The sequence below is a fragment of the Bombus affinis genome, chromosome 8 (assembly GCF_024516045.1).
Source record: "Bombus affinis isolate iyBomAffi1 chromosome 8, iyBomAffi1.2, whole genome shotgun sequence".
Taxonomy (NCBI): Eukaryota; Metazoa; Arthropoda; class Insecta; order Hymenoptera; family Apidae; genus Bombus; species Bombus affinis.
In genome coordinates this window covers 7140556-7162733 of record NC_066351.1, presented here as the reverse complement: position 1 = coordinate 7162733, position 22178 = coordinate 7140556, and the positions used below count along the sequence as shown (strand labels likewise).

General features: G+C 34.6%; 3 protein-coding genes across 3 annotated transcripts in view; 1 reads left to right on the top strand and 2 right to left on the bottom strand.

Annotated features, from left to right (window-relative positions):
- Positions 1 to 282: 282 nt before the first annotated feature.
- Positions 283 to 2527, bottom strand: LOC126919884 (insulin-like growth factor-binding protein-related protein 1). The gene is made up of 4 exons (XM_050729558.1): positions 2228 to 2527; positions 1542 to 1740; positions 655 to 958; positions 283 to 518 (listed from the first exon to the last, which is right to left on the bottom strand). The coding sequence occupies exons 1-4, from the start codon at positions 2389 to 2391 to the stop codon at positions 343 to 345; spliced, it is 843 nt and encodes a 280-aa protein (XP_050585515.1). The 5' UTR covers positions 2392 to 2527; the 3' UTR covers positions 283 to 342.
- Positions 2528 to 3351: 824 nt separating this feature from the next.
- On the bottom strand, positions 3352 to 11410 carry LOC126919845 (putative U5 small nuclear ribonucleoprotein 200 kDa helicase). The gene is made up of 6 exons (XM_050729465.1): positions 11244 to 11410; positions 10935 to 11098; positions 10336 to 10855; positions 10013 to 10259; positions 9610 to 9937; positions 3352 to 9517 (listed from the first exon to the last, which is right to left on the bottom strand). The coding sequence occupies exons 1-6, from the start codon at positions 11286 to 11288 to the stop codon at positions 4417 to 4419; spliced, it is 6405 nt and encodes a 2134-aa protein (XP_050585422.1). The 5' UTR covers positions 11289 to 11410; the 3' UTR covers positions 3352 to 4416.
- A 1126-nt stretch (positions 11411 to 12536) lies between these two features.
- Positions 12537 to 22178, top strand: part of LOC126919880 (hemicentin-1) — a 111983-nt gene continuing 102341 nt past the window's right edge. The window contains exons 1-2 of the mRNA XM_050729546.1: positions 12537 to 12669; positions 12930 to 13017. The gene's annotated coding sequence lies outside the window, so the exon portion shown is untranslated. The remainder of the gene's footprint in view (positions 12670 to 12929; positions 13018 to 22178) is intronic.

Here is a 22178-nt window from a genome sequence, read left to right as displayed (position 1 = left end):
CATTGAAAGTTTCATATAAAAAGAATCCAAAAAATCCATCTAAGTCAATAAACCGTACAGAAATATGAAATGAAAAATTTGTCGAATATAAATACTTATAAAAATACTAACTTATGGAAATCTTTTTATGATATTATGTCTGTTATGCAAAACATTTTGAAATTTCATTAGCACTATAATAAGGTACGACTGTATCGATAAAAATTTTCTATAGTAAATAGTCAAACAGTTCTATGAATTACAGTAATTCTTCATATATAGATAACTAAATTAATGTTCACAATTCGTGTAATTTATTTAACTTTTACAAATTCTGACATACGTATAAAAAAAAGAACACATTTAGTGTTCCGACATAGAAACAAAAGATGCACTACTAGCTTCACCCCACGAATTTTTGGCAATGCAATGATACATTCCAACATACTCTTTGGTGACACGAGGTAATTGCATCCATGATGTTCGCATAAGAGGTTCCGGACCGACACTGCTATGAACTGTCGCTCCTTGGGCTTCACCTATCCACATAGAAATTGTAAATTATCACTTGTCTTAATAGATACATTTAATCGTACTAAATAATGTATTTATAAATTATAATTATCGAACTAAACAATGTATTTATAAATTATAACTATGTTATTAAAAACGTACCTGGCAGTTTCAAGACTTTCCTCCCATCTGCTGCATGAAATTCCCAAAAAATATCGGGAACAGGGAAGCCTTTCGCTTCACAATTTAGTGCTAATCGTTGGCCAAACACTGATAAAACATCTTCTAAAGGAGATGAAATCCAGGGACGGCTTTGACACGGACCAAGATGCTGTAACGTCAAGGAAGATGAACGTTTCCGTCTCATTGCCTCTTCATGCAGCGCACAAGGTGTTGTGTACGTTTTATTATCATTACCACACGCTGGAGTTTGTTCCATACAAACGCAAGTGGCTTCTGGTTCGTCCTATATATAATTAGAAATCATATTAATTTAAATGAGTGTTCTAAAGATACAAATTTATTCCCTAACTCCTTTCTACAGAATGATTCCGCAACTGAAATATTCCACACCTATTTTTTGATTTAAAAAATATATGTTAGAGAAGAGGTGTGAATAAATATGAATAAGTAAGAAAAAATTAAATTTTCGCAATTATACTCATGTTACAATTGTCCGTAATGTATGTACATATATTTTAGAAAATTACGTGCATTAAAACCTTCTTGTCATTCTGCGTGAAAAAGTATTAAATTTTTTTTATGAAGTTGCAATATTCTAAGTGGTAAAATACATTGATAGCTTTTACAGTCAGTAGTGATATAATTTGATAATGTTTCTCTACGAATTCAGTAGTACGTATCATTGCTTTCCACGCCCTACTTATGAATAACATCGACATCCGCCATTTCTGTATCTGCTCAACGAACAAAGCAGAAAGTCTTTCTTCTGTAACGATGATACAAGAAAAACGGTTCTACTTTAAAATAAAGCATGAGATACGATATTTTATTAGAAATCAATTAGATAATATCTCACTTAAATATACCTCTTTCCGGAGGTCCGACCTTAACTTGCACTCATAATTTCTTGCACATAGACCATCGTTACGACGTTTCGAAGGCAATCCAGGTATACTAGAATTCCAACAAGGTTCGCCATCCAATCGAGCACATATACCAGTTGCACAACATTTACATGGGTCGAGAACAGAACCTAATAAACATTTTCCAAAGTCCCCCGGACACCTATATATAAACAAATCTTTTCAAAATTTACATTTACAAGATTGAATAAATGAAATTACTATTTTGATTTACAATCGACTTATGTCACAAGAACAAATTTTTCGAGAAGTAGTAACTGCTGAAGAAATGTCGAAACTTTATACTTTTTATTTTTAATGATTTTGTGTCCTATTCGTCTTATCCAAATAATATATTAATATATTTTGTAGTTCAGTAAAAAATCGACGATAATTATCTTTGTATTTAATCTAAACGTAATACAATAATAGTTTATAAATTGCAATTTATTATATCAATGCTAAACTATCAAGTTCAATGTCCTCGCATCATAGCTATAGCTTGTCTCTCCATGTATGTTATATCACTTTGACACTTTTACCTTCCATTAAAAAATCAGCATTAAAATTAACCATATTTGTAAAGTAAATATAAATTAGGACACAATATAATTCACTGAAATAAACGTATTTCTAATCCTAATAATTACCTATAATCGCCACACTCGATACATCCTTCAATGCGTTTCTTCTCTATGATCTCCGTATCTTCGTTAATTTCGATAGATGCAAAAGCGTTTCTTTCGAATATTGCAACATAAAATATAAACAAGTACGACAACGATAACACAGGAAGTGCTCCTTTACGCGTCATCTCGCTGACTAACAAGGCGAGAGTACTGACAAAGAGAGAGTCCCTTTCCTTGATTTCTTCCTAAGGGGGAGTAAAGATCCCCCGCGTTTCACATAACATAACATTAAGAAACAATCATGCAATATAATAAATTAATACAGAAATTATATGTTAACTTAAAAATTATTAAGGTTTCCCATATACATTTTCTACATCAAATTTTTATTATACTATACCCCTACCTTAGAGCATATCCCTATTTATACCCCGCTTTACATTTTCTCATATTTCTCTATTTTATTAACAATTGAAGAATATTTAAACATGTTCAATTTCTTTCTGTGCAATTTTAAAAAGAACATATGACTTTAACAAAGTATGTTAATTTTCGGTTCATTTGAATTATTCAAGTTATATACAGATATTTGAACATAACGTTACATTCTCTTAGAAAGAATTTATAGTAAATGCTTAGAAAATGTTAATAACTCTTAAATCAATGAGCAATGTTTGAATAAATGTTTTACAGCTACTTTCGACAAACAATAAAAATATTTAAAGACAAGGGGTGATTGACTTGTAAAATCTTTAGAAACCTTTTTCTATTTGAGTATACTTTTAAAGACGCTATATGTTAAACGCTTGCAAAGAGATACTTCCGAAAGCGGATATTGCGAGAATAAAGCAACTGGCGTCTGGACAATCAATCAATTAGACGGCCAACTAGTTGAAATACTATTACCCACGCGACTCTCTGTTCTTATCATACAAAATCAAATATACGTGTACATATGTTTATTATTTCTATGTACACTTACAGAGTAAATAAAACTGCTCGATTGTCTGATATAGATATATTTCGAATTGTTTCTTGAGCGACTTGTAATAATTATTTATACTATTTGTTTGTTTCAAACTATATAAAGTAATTGATTTTACATATAGGATCAGTGGATTAGAACGAGGGAAATTATGCTAGACTTAAGAAGATGACTAAAGATATATTTGCAGTATTTCTTACAATTATTTCAGTAAATCTAACGGTCCTACACTCTCTGACAACTCTCACGCGACTTCTGAAGAATTCTTTCATGGTTCAATCACTGTGTATTTTCGAGCGCATGAACAATTTTCTCGTAATAATCGTTTACGACACAATGTTGTACTAGACGTAGTACTTTTCAGTTTCAATATTTTGCATTATAATTTGTTTTAATAGAAAGTCAATGTAAATGCGTTATTGATTACAAAAATATGAAAATACAGTCAAATTCTAGACGCACACCACATTCTTACTACTTTTTTTTTTGATCCTCAAACATTAATCATCCACGCTATATTTACTCTTATAACTGGACTGCGGATCTTTATGCATTTATAGAAAATGTAAAGGTTCAAAAATGTACAGAATGAAATTATATATAAATTATTGAAAGTATGGTATCGTTATAACATTTAATGATATAATCTTATCTTTCGTGGTATCTATCGAAATATAAATTCACATAAACATCCAGAATCTACTTATATTAATAATGCTCAAAAAGCTAAAATTTTACTCCTTTGTTATTCTAATGTGAATTACAATGGATTGCTCGACGCCAAATAAGTCACTTTCTGTCAGGGATTAAAAAAAAAATATCTTGTAGTCTTCGTGAAATTAGAGAAGAGTAAAATAGATGAAAAAGGCGAATAAAATGATGACTTACCCCTTCCTACTTAATCTCACATGGACTAAATTATATTTCACATTGAAAAATATCTCTAATATCAATGTGAATGTGATCGATTTAAGTAGAGCATTTCGTATATAAACAGGGGAAACACATGAAAGTTTATAATCAAATATAGAAGTACAATTTAAAAAATAATCAATCGAAACATATCGACATGTATATCACTTTATGATATTCCTGATTATCCTCGAATATGACAGTTTTAATTCACTGGAAAACTGATACTTCATTGAGATTATATTTATAAAAAACCAGTTATAAATTATAATACATGTAATATTTAATAAACTTCTTTCTAATCTTTCTTTTCTTAATCTGATTCTGACCCTGAACTAACATCCGATTCATACTCTTCTACACTGATAGTAAATTTGTATTCCTGGTCACAACCTAAATAAGCATCACTCATGAAATACAAAGTGTAAGAATGTTGACCAGGAGCAGGTGCCACAAAATCGAGTTTGACCTTCGCCTTTTGTTGTAGTGTCAACCTCTTAATCGATAATAAAGAATTAGTCTTCGGATCGCCGATAACAACCCACCACCCTTCTTCGCGTTTTTGTGGGAAGAAGGGTGCTACAACTGGACCTGTCACTTCATCTTCTCTTTCAAGCTGTACAATTACATTTACTGTACCACCACTGCGTAATTTATCTTTATCTTGAACTTCATAGGACATTTCTATGTTTGGATAACGATTACAAAATTTAGCTACATCTGCCATTTGAGTCTCAGATAATTGTAAAAGACGATTTCTATCATCATCTTCCAATTCCATTACATCAAATACCGTTTCTACTCCTTTATCTGTACAACGTTTGATAGTTTCAGGTGTAAAATGTGGTAATTGTTTGAGGTACGAATCCTTAGACCACATGGCTTGTGTAACCATCTGTGCTAGTTCCATAGCAGCCACAGCAGGAGCTAGCCAACCAGATGAACTAAGAACATCAACACAAGCTTGTATTAATCTTATAGCTTTGCTTAATACTAATTCTGTATCTTTTTGTAGTTCTGGGCCAAGTAATATTCTGGATAAATGTGCTTGCAATAGAAGTTGTGCTTTTACATGAGGGTCAGCCATCCTTGTAGCTTGAGGTGCATGTGGAAGCCTTGTTGCCAAACTCCTTAACAAATTTTCTTCGCGCTGCCTAACTGGAACATTTTCATATTCAGCAGCAGCTGAGATAATTTCCAGCAAACCTCTGATTTTGGTTTTATTATTTAAAGAAAGACTGAACAACTCAATTGTCGCATAATTAATATAATAATAAGCTGCAATCATGCCAAGATTCAAAGGCAAGGTGTCCATTTCATCTTCTACAGCGACACATTTTGCTTGTTCTAGGTCACTCAAAGTACTTTCAACCAATTCAGATAAATGATCTGATAAATGCCTATGTGTAACACCTTGTAATCCATAATAATTTGGATTCTGTGTAAGTCGTCTATATAAGAAAGTCCATGTAAGATAATCAACTGCGTCTTGTTTATTTTCAATTGTTTTAGTCACAATTTCTGCATTGAAATGATCATGTAACCTATGATCTAAATGACTTTCTACGGGCAAAGGTTCGTTTAAGAATTTCTTAAAGAAGTCTTTCTTTGAACTCTGACAAAGAAGGACACATTTGGCATCGTCATCTTCTAACGGACGATTTGCACGTGCTACCATTTGTAAAACATCTGTAATTGGATAATCTTCGTATGCATGTGTCTTTCCATTGTAACATTGGGTATCCATAACAACAACAAGATGAGAACTAATAGATAAACCCCAACAAAGATCTCTCGTAGCAACTGCTATTTGAATAGCACCACTATCGAAAAGTTGTTCAACCAGATGTCGATCATCCACAGAGAGCCCTTCGTGAAGATAAGCAACGCCTTGTGAGAGCGTTTCTTTCAATGTTTTATCTGTCATTCTATCTAAGAACGGTTTAATATCAGCTTCTTCTGCGTGGAAGAATCGAGAAGGTTGTCCTTCAGCTGCAGTGAATGTTAACAAATCTATGGCTGTTAATCTAGCTTGACGACGAGTAGGTACAAAAACAATGACTGGTTTATGAGATGCATGTCTAAGTATTGCATTATACACTGGTTTTGCCATAGCAGCTAATCTAGATGCATTGTGAGTAATATTTATTCCTTGTACATGCAACTCTAGAGGTACAGGCCTAACAGACGGATGGAAATTGAATGTTGCAGCAGCAGGTGCACCTAACCATTGAGCAGCATCTTTAGCATCAGCAAGTGAAGCTGACAATGCTATAATTCTGGTTGGTTTATCTAGCTGTGAAGAAATATATCGTGCTCTTGAACATGCAACCTCTAATACAGGCCCTTCTTCTCCACCAATTAATTGAAGTTCATCAACAATGAAAAGTTGAATGTTTTGTACATTTTTTCTTTGTTTCCATCTTCGTGATAATACATCCCATTTATCTGCAGTTGTAATTATGATCTGCCCTTTTGCAAGCAATTTTAAATCTGTTCCTGTTTCACCAGTCAGAAGAACTACCTTCCTACCTAGTTGTTGATTAAATTTTGATGACCAATCCACATAAACTAACTCTGCTAAAGCTTCTTTACTAACCATGTATACAGCTCTTCCTTCTGGATTTTGGGTCAGTAAACGTAATACAGCAAATTCTGCAATGGTTGTTTTACCTGAACCCGTAGGTGCACCAACAAAGACATTATCATCTGAATTGTAAATAGCATTAAAAACTTGTGTCTGAATTGGATTAAATTGTGGAAATTTATCTGCATAAATGTTTTCGAACTTTGAATTACGTAACGCAGTAATTGGAAGAGGTTGTAAATCAAGTAATTCAGTTGGTGGTAAATTCTTTTCTGGCAAAATTAAATGTCGAAAACTGACAGGCAATTGAGTTTCCGCCCCAATCCATCTATCTGATACTACACGTAAAAAGTATTGTGGTGGTAAAGGCTCAAATACGGGAACAAAAAATTTGATCAAATGTTCGTCTGTTGCATATTTGGCCTTGAGTAAAAAATATTCATGGTGAAGTATCACTTCCGAATCTACATCTTCAACTAAAATCCAAAATGCTTCAGATGCTCCATGTATTTTTTCATCCCATTGAAAGTCTGGTGTAATAGTTAGTTCTACTCTTAAAGTAGAACGGGTAATCGGTTGAATGTGCGTCGATAGTTCTAATTTTGGAAACTGATGAATATATTTATGAATAGTTTTACCTAGCTTTGGTACTCGAATCAATTCACCGATTTCATTCGGTCCTAAATCATACAATCTTTCCCAGGGAAAATTCTTTTTTTCTATCTTTTTTACAATTTCCTCTGGCATTTTTCTGAATTGCCTAAGAGGTGACATCGATTGCCACATTCTACGATCTATCATTTTACATAAGGATAGACATTTATCGCCTAGTTGTGCCCAGCCACGAAATAAGACGATTTCAAAGATAGCTCTCATTAATCGCGATGCGGATTGAGTAACAAATACCATATCAGACATAAGAGCAAATCCTTCAAGTTTCAATTGAGAGATGTATGCTTGTAAAAGTACATTGACTTTCGCACTTGCTTCTTCTATACTTTCTTTTACCGGTATTGGAACTCTCTCCATCAATTTCTGCAATTCTAACTTCTCTTCTTCTCTAACGTTTATATGTTTAAATTCACTAGATAATGAAAACACTCTAAACAATTCAATTTCACTTAGAGTACGTTTTAGTAATTGATTGTATATAGACATAGTGTCATGAGTACAATAATAATGCGACGCTATTCGACCTAGTTCAGTAGCTTGGAAATTTCCAGATTTTCGATCATATTTAATCAAACCACTGCGATCTAATGCTACTGCGGCAGAATGAATAAGATCTGCTCTGTGTAATTCAAGTAGTGGATCTTCTTTTAGTTTATCCTGGCTTATACTATATAAACTTGGACAACGAAGCATTCTAATGTATAAGTATGTGTATCCTAACCAAGTAACTGCATCTCTAATATTTTGTATAGTGCCTAATACTATTTCTGCATTTAACATATCTGACATTTTACTAATTAATTGTGATTCAATAGGTAACTGCTGATTTAGTAGGGACAAATAATATTGAAGTTCACTATGATTTGTAATAAGAATACCTTCACCTTTTGTATCATACTGTGGACGACCAGCTCTACCCAACATTTGCAATACGTCTAGAGCACCTAATTCAACCCATCTACCTTTCTCTGGATTATAGACTTGAGTTCCTTTTATGATAACTGTATGTGCTGGTAAGTTAACACCCCAAGCTAAAGTTGCTGTGGATACTAGTACTTGTATATGTCTATCAGCAAAAAGATCTTCAACTAATGTTCTGTCTACTCTTGTCATACCAGCATGATGAATAGCAAAACCATAAGGTAATAAATCTTTGAGTTCTTGATTTTTAACTTGCTCAGCTTCTGTTCTTAAAACTTCCATTGATGCAGATCCTTCTCTAAGAAATTGTCCTAATGTGTCTTTTTCCAAACACATATCTCTAATAGCACGTGCTGTTTTCCCAGTTTCTTTTCGTGAATGAACAAAAACTAAAACTTGGTTCCTGCCAGCATGTTCCATTGTTTTCTCATATACAATTTCATTCATCACTTGAAAACGTTTCAATGCTTTCTTTTCTGTTACACCTATATATTGCTGTTCTAATGCAACAGGTCTAAAACTATTATCAAAATAAAATAATCCTGATTCTGGTTTTATACGTAAAAATGCCGCGACGTCTTGATAATTTGGTAATGTTGCAGAAAGACCAATTAGTCTTACATCTTCCTGCGTTGTTTCAATATTCCTGATTGTTCTAGCCACTAATGCCTCCAAAACAGGACCTCTCTCATCATGTAGCAAATGAATTTCATCAATAATAATTAATCTAACCAATGAAGTAAAGGTTTTCTCTCCTCCTTTTCGCGTTATAATATCCCATTTTTCGGGAGTGCAGACAATAACTTGAGTTGCAGCTATCTGTTCTCTTGTTAATTGATGATCACCGGTTAATTCCGAAACGGTTAAATTATACGTGGATAATCTTTTACCAAAAGTTCCAACCATTTCTTGTACCAAAGAACGCATTGGTGCAACATAAATTATTTTGAATTCATCCGCGTTAATCGTACTATCTGCATTTATATGTTTTCCAATTTCACGCATCATACATAAAAGAGCAACATTAGTTTTACCAGCACCTGTTGGTGCACACAGTAGTAAATTCTCATCGCTTTCTAATGCAGCTTGATATAAACGACTCTGAATTCGGTTTAATGTCTTAAATCCTTCAAAAGCTGGTTGCACGTATTTTGGCAATTGATCAATTGGGTAAAGTTTCTCGTTTTCTGCAAATGGTTTTGGTTTTAAAGCAGGAACATGAACTTCTTCATATCTAGAAAAGATAAAAGATAGATGATATAAAAAAAGTAAATGATTAAAAATACAAAATTTTAAATAGGTTTCAAATAGATATAAATATCGTACCCTTTACGCTGCTTTCTGAAACTTCCATCAGGTAACTGACAACGTTTATTTGCCATAAAATGACTACCTTGTGCAAATATCAAGTCTTCTAGATCTATTAGATTTCTTGTACCCTGAACTTGCCCTCCAGGACCTCCAGTATCTTCGTTTTCTTCTCTCCGTTTACGTTGTGCCCTTGCTTCCATCGTTTCATCGGCATCATCATCACCTTTACCTGTATCTAATTGTCGCAAAATTTTTGCCAATACAGGATCATCATTCATCTTATTTCGAATTTTTTGACGTTCTGATTCAGACTGCGAGGATGCCAACATAGTGCAATAAGCAACTGCAATGAACAAAAATATTTAATTGCATTATATGTATTAACGAATCATTACATTTCTCTGTGAATTTTTCTTACTTGTATGCCTATATTTTTTGAGTTGTTTAATGAAGTCGAAACAATCATAACCTAGCAAAAGTACTAGTTGGTTTTCACAGTCACGATCATCTCCAGCATCTTTTAAAACTGCTAATACTTCTGCAGCTCTTGCTTGTGAGACCATAGCATCATCATATATCCTACTTAATCTCCTTTGCAACCAGTATGCATCTATATCCAAAGGATGTAATGGCTTCTCTTTCTTCATTTCTTCGGCACCACCCAACTAAAGAACAATACGATTATTTATTAATAAATATTTTTTTAGGTTCATGGAAATCAGTCTTGCTGAATATATTTACATTTTCTGCATGAATAGCTCTGTCATCATTAGCTTCTTCACCTTCATCACCTTCATCATCATTTTCTCTAACTTCTCCATAAACATCTTCATCATCTTCTTCGCTGCTTTCTTCAAATTGTACATTAATTCCATATGTTTCATCAATATTTTCTTCATTTGTAGTAGTTTTCTCATCACTACCAAAATCTGTTATCTTTTTTCCAAGGTTCACTAATAATGCAAATCTTTCTTCAGCTAATGGACCCAATAATAATTCTGTTTCTTTCTTCTTTTCTTTTTCCTTAAGCCGGTCATTTTTTAAAACTGCTAATACTTCATCAGCAGCACCACAAAGAATATCTCTAGGTTGATCTCCTAAGGCTTCTTGAATAAAACTCAGTAATACTTCGTAGGTTTGACGTGTATCTTGAGTCTTAGGACGATAAACAATTCCAACCATCTCATCTACGCCTTCTGAAAGCAATGTTGCACCTTTCATCCGTGCAAAATCATATTGTGCTTCATCTCGTTTCTGACGCCTATTAAATATAAATATCTGATATAGAGAATAGTTCATTATGATAATGAATATGTTAAATAAAAACTTATGTTATTTACTTGACTTTTCGTTCCTCTGCTTTTCCTGGTTTAGTACGTTGTGCTCTATCACCCATTCGCGTTCCATCCAGTTTCCCAACAAGGGACATAACCTCGCCAGTAGCTTCATCTCTACTACGTCTTTCTATTAATCGCACATCAGCTTGTAATACGAGATTAGAATTCTGAAACGAGCATACGGACATTTATTAATTGATAAAAATGTGTTTAATTTCTGGTTACATTTAAAACTTAACCTCTTAGTAGTGTAATCAAAGAATGCAAACATATCTAATCAAAATTAGACAGGTAATTAACAAATATACTAACAGCTTTATATTCGTACTGCAACTGCCTCGCTGCAGCGTCTGCCATAACTACCTTTTTTTGCACTTAATTACTAAAAGATTATAAATTACCCTTATTTTACACACTCTCTTCAATAAACTCAAAACGCTTTTCACACAAAATTATAGGAGACTGAAAATATGCCACCTAGTGACAGAAAATTAAACTACTGACAGTAGATCGAGCATCTGTATGATCAACTGATTAACCATAGAGTTTATTCATTTTCACAAGAGGTGGCGTTTTCAGGGAACTAATTGCTCCCTTTGTTGCCCAACAAAAACATTCTTTCCGTATCTTGTCCTTATTCTTTTATCATTTTTCTCTTTTCAAATTTTCTTTTTATGTCTCATTTCCTCTACTGTTTCTCCCTTTTTATGCCAACAGCACACGGTCAACCGAATGGGCTAACTATGCCCAGTGTAGCTTTGCTTCGATGTTCTTATGAATATTCGGTAATTCTTGCGTAGGTAAGGCCGATGGCAAATAAAACGAATTATATATTATCATATATATAGTCCCTGAAAAAGTGGCGGACTCTGCCACTTTCACATACCTATTGTAAGTATTCACTTTAACCGTATTGTAAATTGTATAGAGAGTAAAAATAATATATACTATGATATATATTAATATATATAATATATATCAACTGCAAAACAAATATGTGGTTCTTCATGTAAGTTAGCTAATTAATTATTTGTAAATTACATAGCAAACATACACTTATATGAGATTTTGGTTATATGATTACAAACGAGGTACAAACTAGACCTTATATCAAAATTTTTATTTGCCGTATATTTTGGAGAAGACCTGAGATCTGTGACAATCTTATCATTTTTATGTCACATGCGATATTATCGAATTATTATAACTGATTATTGTAATGACACAAACATTTCGTCTGTAGTAATTGCTCGAATTAAAGCTCAGAATTATCATTCGAATGAATTTGTTCAATTTGTATGATAATAAACATATAGACACAAGTATCACAGAAATATAAAATTCTTCTATTTCACCGATAATAATACCTTGTAATTCCATATTACTGTATATGTTCGACCACGTTTGTAAAAAAAGCAGAACTTTAAAAATTTCTTATAAATCATAATTATACGTTACGATTTATGATTATCTGGTCCGAAACTGTCATAGTTCGTTAATTGAATTTTGAATTGCGCTTCTACAATATTTCAATATTGCGCGCTGTTTTGAGTAGAAGTGAAAACGTCCAATGTCAGCCAATAGGAAAGCGGCAGAACAATGCTTGGCGCGAAATAATGTCATTCAGGTATCGGAAATCGTGGCGGCAGGATGTGTTACTTCGTTTGACGCGCGTGATTTCTTGTTGTCCCGTTCTATTTCCATTACTATTCTGTTACCTTTTGCAGGCTACTATTAGGTTTGTTCAATTAATATATTCTTATCTAATACTTTCTTAGATATTGTCATAATGATACTAAATAATTTGTCGAACTTTGTTTTTTTCGTTTATTTTTGGTAATTTATTTAACATTTACTTGACATTTATACATGTAGTAATTTATGTTATAAGCTTTTAAGACGAAATTTAAACTTAGTTATTGTTTCATTTTAATATCATTTTAATATCATTCATTTTAATATCATTAATTTTAATTCTTTGTTTTTCTCGTATTCAAGTTGTTGACTGAATGCTGAAACCATTTCGATGACTATGCTGTAAAAATTTTATAATATGTCTTTTACGGCTAAAAAGGCAGGTGTACTGGTACGTATACATTTATATTATCATTTAGTGAATTATATGTGATATATGTGTTTGAAATGTTTTATTTGTGGTTATACGTGATTACAGTCAGTAGGTATGTACAATTAAGATATATACAAGTTGTGAATTATAAATCTATAATTTATTAAGACTACTAAAATGGAAATTAGATACGATTTTATTTTCGGATACATCAAATCATTTCCCTGTTTCAATCTACGTGTATTGTAAATTACAATTTTAAATTAAACAAAGTAAATTTTTAATATATTCTTATATTTAAACTTGTATATTTTAGTGCATTTCAAACACGTATTCTTTGTAATAACATTGTCTGTCTGCATCTTTATGTACAACCTTTACTGTTTTTGAAACCGCGAGACCTGTTTAGATGCGTCTCGAGTCAAGGCTAAACGTTACCTTTATATGTTGTTATCAGACTACCCTCAGACATATTTATTTAATTCTTTTCTTCGATTTCTGGCAAACAATTTCTCAAATATTTACAAAACACAACGTAGTCTCTTACTAGAAAATACATTTGAGTGCATGATTCTGACATTCGCGAATGCATATATCCTTTAAATAATTTCTAATTTCATCTTTCATTTTATAAAAGGATGTAATTTACCATTTGTAGATAACATCGCGTAGAATTATGAACATCTCATGACCATTGGCGAGTGCCTTGTTTGTGTCATAATCTCGTCTGTAGATATGTATTACTAACGATCGATAATATAGAAAATATTAGTAAAGTATTTATATAAATTAGAAGTTGTTCAACAACAGATGACAAATTCAGTAAATATCTATAATAATATCAACTGATAGTTAGAACAGAATTATTAACTGAGTGTTGCAAATTATATATTCATTTAATAAATCAAATGAATATACATATTATCGGAATATTAATAAAATCGATTATTATTTAACAGTACCATCAAAATTGTACAATTTGTTAAATATCGATCAAAACATAATTATATTACGGGTGAGGCAGTTTAATCAGTGGTTATATTCCATCATAACAAATACAAATGTATAAAAGGTATGTATTTCTTATACATTGTTAATTGCGTTGAAATTACCATTTATCTAATGTAGTACGTATTTATATATAAAAATCGAAGAAAATATTCTTAAGTGGTAAAGGAAGCTCCAATATAAACTAAATTAATGACACGCATTACTGAAATTAGGGCTTTTTTTAATTACGAAATTTAGTGAATAATAAAGCGAAGCTGGTTCGAATACTAGTGCAATAAAATCATCTCGTTATTCTGCCACATCGTTGCTATTCTCGTTCGAACACGGGATTCGTCTATCATGACAGCATCCTGCGTGTCGAATTTATTGAAATTGTATATCGCGTACGTCGCGCTATCCATTCTGCGCGTTCCAATACTGAATACGTTAATGCATCCCCTCTGACCCCATCGACAGCCACACGTAGCAGGCTGCGGATTCTATTTTATTAACATCATGGGTGGGGAATTCGAAATATTATATAGGGGTTTCAATGCACGAGAATTACATATTAACCGTCATTAAGCTCCCGCGGATCGCGCGATCGCGTTTCCCTTACGAGACATTTCCGGCTCGCATGCATCCTGTGCGCGTAATAATGCGCGAATAATACAGTCTCGGCAGTCTCGACGCGTCGTATGCATAAGTAACCGGCATTAAATTTCATCTTTTCTTAACGAATCCTGTGGCTCATTTAAGAATCTTCGATACTTCCCGTGCAAGATCACACACAAGTTATTTCATTTTAAAGCGATCATCTATTATGCTGTGAATTTTATTTGAAAATTACCATTTAGAATAGCCTGAATTGAGTATTCGTAACTTCGATACTTTGTACGCGGCTACATGCATGTTGTCGCGCAATTTCATTCGTAGATCATCATTTAGAACGGTGTTATGTGAATGGAATTTAAGTAATCATAATTTCGATGCTTTCAGCATTACGAAAATACGCGAAAATAGACACACGCTATTTCTTTTGTTTTTCGGTGCGATATACTACGGAGACGAAGTGCTAGTCCGAAAGTGGATCAAACAAAACTTTGTTTATTTAATGCGACGTGCTATGCAGCAGTCGTGCTTTCACCTAAAAATCATCCACTGTTCAATTATAGTACTTCACTTTGGGGGTGTCGCCCGGCGATATCGACAAAGTTTCGCAGAAACAATGTTGCTCAACGTTAATGCTCCAGTCAACCGATGAATTTTTCATATACCACTTTCGTAAGTTACCCGAGATCCATCATCGTATCGAATGATTCAGTTTCTACCCGATAATTTTTTAATGCTTCTCTATTTTTATTTACTTGACGAGTCCATTTTTAATCTTTTATCCAAGATATTTCTTTCGCGTCGTTTCGTTTATACATATATACCGTCTTTTGTTCTCATCGATTTAACGCGAAGCAAATATTTGCCCTTTTTTGCGGATTGATTTTCAATGTAGGAAAATGGCGAAGTCCGTGAAACCCATCCGAGAATTCAACGATGGACCACAAACATTGATCGTCCCACGTCACCCAACCTAATACAAATCCGTTGGAAACCTCGTGATCTCTTACCATATCGAGCGATTCAATTTCGATCTATCCGATAATTTCTAAATGTGACAAAATGGCAACGCCGACGAAACCGACTGGAACATTCGCCGAAGGACCTAACGTAGACCGTTTTCTCGTCACGTTTTATCGTGTGGCTGTATCAAATTTCGAGATACGAATGGTGATCGATGTACCCTGTCTGAGTATTAGTCTCTGTCGTTGTGTTGTGTACGGTTTTTTTTCTTACGTTGCATGTTTCGTATCATCGGGAACAGTCAGCTCGACGGTCAGTAGTCAAAGTACAGAAACGGCCATTACGAAATTGATAAGACGACATTTTACGCGCAAACACGATATTACACATGTTTATTTATATCGCGATCGCGACGAGTTTGCGAATATTCTGAACGTGCAACCGCTTCAGGCGCTAGATACGCGCGTGTAGTAGCCTTTGTTTGGATAGAGCAACATTTTGTTATTCTCTCTTTTGTAGGATTTTGGTTTTTAGTCGGTATGACGTTCCGCTTGTTTATTACTTTTTAAGGAACTATTGTTTTTAAGATACCGTGGGCAAAACGCGGGAAACGCAGCGTAAAGGAGAAGATAATGAAAAGCTACATCATTATGAAAGAAATCGTGTAACGTTGAGTGATAACAGACTCGTAATTATGTTAACGTCGTTAATTCTTCATGGAAACATGGGATATTGCGAAGTATATATATTACAATTAAATTCTTCTCTCCGAGTTTCATCCCGAAAGTCTGGCGAATATCTTTCATCCGAGAGGAACAGAAAGTAGAACTTAATTCAGCCTTTTCGAGTCTTTCGCGCGCGATTAATCATCCCTTTCGATCGTATCGCGATTCACCATTTATTCTATATATCACAAAGACGGGATCGACTAAACGGTGAAAATGGTACCGACTATTTTTATCGGAAAAATTCGAAAATAACGTGCAATATCTCGCAAAGCTAAAACCCAAACGATAGGAAGCAAAGCAGGATAACTTGCTAAAACTATTAAAACGAAAGCCGGAATACATTTAACTATATCGGTGTACGTATTTAACTGTATCGATGTACGAGTTAGTGAGAAATCAGTGTTGATTTTGTGAATACAGAGATGAATTATATATTGCAATATTTGGCCAATTAATATTCATCGTTTTGGAAATTTCTCTATATCGTATTTATGAGAAGAATTGAATTTTAATTCGAACAACGTCCCTTTTAAATTCATTAACGTAATTGCTCTTGCAATTATTATCTTGCTCGTAGTCTATGTAACTATTAAAGCTACTCGATCTACGCGAACTTCGACGTTGAAACGGGAATCCGGTGTTCTATAATCGTGGAATACCAATCTGATAAACCGTTCTTATCAAAAAATATCAAAATGAAATTTTTTTTCTAAGTGTATAAACAAACGTTTAATTAATTAATACCGAAAGTAGAACACTGTATTTATATTTTTTATGGAAAGTAAATCAATTATTTATTTTTTCCATTTCGTCTTAACCTTTTGTCCGCTACTGTATATATGAGATAACAGTCACTTGAAACTGTTTATTTCAGCACTGTCAAAGATTCGGAACGCTACTCTTCCATCTTCTTCAAATAAGCAGCGTAAAAGTGAAATTTCTTATTTCTAGATAGCATCTGTCTCAAAGATTTATCAGTTATTTGTAAAGAACTTGTATCTTTGTATTTAACATGTATTCATCCTTCTAACTACGACAATATATCCTGCTTTAGTTCTGAAGTAACATCTTGCGCTTCCTTACATAAAAATGCTCGCTCTTCGCCAAGCCAATACACGCGAATTCACGAATTGTTCCCGAAACGGTTGAAATCGCGAAATAATTTGCGGCCGATCCTTGCGGCCAGCCGGAAATTCCGGTGCTTACGGTCACGTCTGGCATACATAAGTACTGTTCTGAAACTGATTTGATTCACTTTACACTTAACAAATTAACAGCGTTGATTCACTGCTTTGTGGGAGGCTTCCAACATGGGATTTGCAGATACTAGGTTACGCAAGCTCAGCATAGGGTTACGTGTCTCTCCTCCCGTCTTCACTCTGCCGCACTCTCTCTCTCTCCCCCTCTCTCTCTCTCTCTCTCTCTTTCTCTCTCTTTCTCGCTGTCCCGTTCACTAACCGTACGCTCTCCCTGTCTCGCGCGTTGTCTCTCTTATTCTATTCATAAGTATGCGCGAATTAATTACGAGACCCTCTCATTTGCGTCAGTTATTATGAACTTCACTGTAAGACCATTACTGAATTACAGCTAGAGCGTGGAGTGGACTGCATGCGGCTCGATGCTCGCGCACCTCGCGCGAGACAAAATCGAAAATGCATCTGTAAACAGTGGGGTCAGACTCGCTCATTTTTTATCAGTAGCCTCTTCTTCCTGTTTTCTACCTCTTTGCCCCTCTTCATTTTTTTCTTTTTTTCTCTCTCTCTCTCTTCGTTTTCTTCCCACTACGTGCGTTCAACCATTCGATGTTAATGTATGCGAAAAGTCTGAGAGCGATCGATCGATCGTTTCGCTCTATCTGCGTTCGACGTGCCTTTCCACGAGACAGCATCTCCCTTTCCTAGAGAGTGTTTACGACGAGACGCGTCTCGATCGTTAGATTTTACTGGAATGAGCGAGACCCATGGATAAGAGTAGGAACTCTGAATGGGAGTAAGGAAGATTCGTTCCTTTGGGGTTGGAATAGGCAGGCGATGTGGCTGTTTATGCAGCATGTTACGGAACTATTAGGGTAATTCGAAAGAGGATGATCCCGATCGGTCGAACGCAGTCTCACCATCTCTCGATCCAACGGATATTGTCGCAGAGTAGTTGTATCGATGTTCGCATGTTAGGTAACCAACAATGATTGATTGAATGAGAACGGTTTTTCTTTGAAAATTATTTTAGAATCGAAGAGTTTTATTTAAATTAGTTAATAGTCTTACAAAAATCCCTCTAACATTTTTAATTCTTCTTCGATGCATTTCAATCTTTTTTCAACAAAATATTCATCGCGTTACGGAACTGCTACGATTGTATTTGTAATTATATCGCAGAAGGATTATGTCCAATTAAATCACGTAATTATATGGACATCACGACGGAAGTTCTTTTATAAAAACCGATTACTCCTCATTTGATAATAAATCAACGCGTACGTTGTGAACCTAACTTCCGACTACTAGGATGCGTTATTATCTGAAAAGTGGAGAAGTTTAAACGTCGTTTTTATTATTTTGCGTTTTACGAATTTACTCTGTCTAATTTTTCGCCTACAATCATCCCCCATGCAATTATCACATAACTATTTCGATAACACAAGCATCGCAGAAAAAATACCAAAACGAAGTTAAAACGACAGCTAATTATCGTTCCTCTTTCCCATTTTTTCTTCCATAACTCGGACATTCGGTGGTTTAGCTGGTTCGCGGTTCAGGTTGACCGTACGTTTTGAAATCATTTGCAATCAAAAGCGAACACGGACCAGTGACGGCGTCGGTTCGTTAATGCAGACGCGTTTTCGCCGATTTACTGACACATTCCGCCAGTGGTGGTGGATTGTACCCTGACCTGATTCTACTTTCGAATCTATCTTTAAATCTCTCGGCTGCGCGTACCACGCTCGGGGGATGTTCGCGTATCTGGCCCGTGCTAACGAACCCCCGGCAAGAAGACAGCTATATCACCCGGCTCATCCAATTTCCTTCTCCCTACGCTTTTCTCTTCCTCTCTTTTCCTCTCCTTCTCTGTTACAAGAGGTTTAAATAGTTCGAATGTGAAGAAATGTAAAAGACATTTAAGTTTTTTGGAATCGCATATCGCGACTTGCTTGTTCGTTAGATTTCGCGCCTCGACGAACTCGAGGTTTCACGATTTTTCCACCATTCGTTGATGTGGAATGGACTGATGAACACGCGTACGGAACATCGAATTCGACTACAGCTATGCAAAAATTGATTTCGGCCCCGGACATAAAAGTGGCGTCCTCCGTCCCCGTTCTCTTCTCTTCTTCGTGCTTCTATTTTTTTTTTTTTTTTTTGTTTATTTTTTTTAATCGTTATTCCGTCTCGCCAAAATACATACAAAAAATGGCATTTCATTTGCCAGGAAATAAATTCCCCAATTTTCGAGTGTATTTCAATTTTCAAGGAGGTTGCGAGCACGTGTACGCGTTATTCTTTCGATCAATGTATTCCATTATAATGCGAACAAAAGGATCGTCGCGCGTCGAGGTAAATTGAAACACCGTCGCCTTTCCATTTCAATCTCGTCTTTCGACGTCCCTTTAATTGCTACTTACAATTAGTTGTCGAAACCGCAACAGCCATGGATGACCAACTTTCCATCTGCTAAACGAAGTAAAATCTTTTAAGCTTATAAATGTTGAGATACGTATCTCGTATCTATGATCGGTGGCAATGTACGTAATCGAGTTATTCGTAACTGTGAAATAAGTTCGTCCATGGCGAACAAAGTTTTCGTATATTTCGCAGAAAATACTCGGTTCCGAGGAATTAAATAATATAATGGAAAAGATTAAACCTTTGTGTTTCTAACCTCGTTAAACGTTTTATCGTATCTATTAGGTTGTCCAAAAAGTTTCTTTCGTTTCATAGATGAACAACAATTTCTGTTTTATATTATTTTATTGAATTAGGTATGATCCATTTCGTTCTATTTCTATTATTATATTCGTGAGTAATTCAATGAACTAATATAAAATAAAAAACATTGTGTGTCTATTGTTTCCTTATAAAACGAAAGAAATATTTCAAACAATCTAATACTTCTCATTTAATAGGTTTAAAGGCCCTTCGTAATATCACTAGATTTATGCATCTTCGAAGCTAATGGAAACATTCCACCTTGATCAAGTTTTGATACATAATAATCGATTTTACTTGCTAGAAGTAAATTGGAACGTAGAACGGCGAAAGATTAAGAGAAGAATATGAAACTGTTTACGATGTGGCAGTGAAACGAATTGAATGAGTTGTAAAAAGTAGGTACCTTATGTTACATCTTTCGCGCGTAGAATAACACGGGAAATCAATTTATGCGGAAGAAAATCGTAAGGTTCCATTGCAAAAGTATACTTACACATTGTAACCGTATCAGCGTATCTGTGTAAAAGAAGTTACAAAACAGAATGACTTTTTCGTACTTCGATTAAGACAGTTATAATTCATTTACTACAATTATTCTATATATTTCTAGAAATTAAATTAAGGTACGACTTGTTCTTTGAGGATCAAATGTCGATTGTAGTAATAATATTCTCCAAATCGTATAAATTTGCTACAACAGTAACGCGACGAAGGAATGTAACTTTGTTGGAAAATCGATTTGAAATAGACAGTTCGAAGTAGAAACTTATTAACTACTCAGTCATTTAGTAATGAAAAGTTTTTGTTCCCTCTCTAATTTTATTGATAGTCTCTGCTTTAAAATTTTCTGAAACAGAATATTGTTTACTATTAAACAAGAAAAAATGCTACTACGATTTAAATACTATAATTTTATATAGTATAAATAATTAACTGCCACCCTCGTAAATAGCTCGCTTTGAGAGTTGATATTTATTTATAGATACTTCAAAATTGCTGATTTTCGAGATGTCTCGCTAATTTATCACCGGTGATACTATGTCTGTAATTCTAATTACCGTACACGTTAATAACTGTTACCCAACAACGGTATTAAATCGATCGATCGTTGGTGGCTCTGATTTCGGAGAAAAGCGACTGATAACGACACCAGGAACACCGTCAACGTCAGAAAACGATCGTTCGGTATACGAGAACCTCAAAGAAAATTGTAAGAAGTAATTGTGTCAGTCGGTTGAACGAATTATCGATACAGTTCCGGTATACGTAACGAAGAAACCGTTTTAAGAGAGAGAGAACCATCTCTTCCGATGGTTCTAATCATTTACCCGGCATTCTTTTCTTTCCATCGTTCGTTCCGTTCAACGATGTAGTAGTACTTAACCCTGTCCCTTCATCTGCTCTTTTCAATTTTGAAATTTCCATCCTATACAACCTACGTACGGAACTTACGCTTCTCGAGTACGAAGCTCTCGTTAGAGAGATCGACGAATGGATCAGAGCTTTGAAATGGAACGGAATTATGAACTGATCGTAGATCTTCCTCGTCCCTATTATTTATTCAGTATTGGTACATATCTGTACGCTGCTTGGACTTGAATATTTTATAGAAAGCATTGGCCGTGTCGGCGCTTCTCGTGGTATGATACGAAGGCTGGATGCGCGTTGACGATCGAACGAATCGTAAAATCGATGAGAAACGAGCGTGAAGGTATCGAGGAAAGACCTTTTTTACCGGATTGGCGAAACCACCAGATCAGGCTTGGCCAAGTCGAGAAAGGGAAGCACCGATGGCGTGGTTTGTTACGCTGCTATTTTCTTCACTTCTCTTCTCTTCTCTTCTCTTCTCTTCTCATCTCTTCTCTTCTCTCTTTCGTCTATACCCGTCGGGATCGACCGTCTTAATTAACGAACGATTTTTGCGGAGGTCAGCCGAGTGAAAAGGATACCGTCGAGACTT

Coding starts and splice junctions, on each gene's coding strand:
- LOC126919884 (XM_050729558.1), bottom strand. CDS start 2,391: ATGACGCGTAAAGGAGCACTTCCTGTGTTATCGTTGTCGTACTTGTTT. Junction 1,741..2,227: donor ATCGAGTGTGGCGATTATAG/GTAATTATTAGG, acceptor GTTTATATATAG/GTGTCCGGGGGACTTTGGAA. Junction 519..654: donor GAAAGTCTTGAAACTGCCAG/GTACGTTTTTAA, acceptor CTATGTGGATAG/GTGAAGCCCAAGGAGCGACA.
- LOC126919845 (XM_050729465.1), bottom strand. CDS start 11,288: ATGGCAGACGCTGCAGCGAGGCAGTTGCAGTACGAATATAAAGCT. Junction 10,856..10,934: donor GCAGAGGAACGAAAAGTCAA/GTAAATAACATA, acceptor TATATTTAATAG/GCGTCAGAAACGAGATGAAG. Junction 9,938..10,012: donor CAAAAAATATAGGCATACAA/GTAAGAAAAATT, acceptor TGTTCATTGCAG/TTGCTTATTGCACTATGTTG.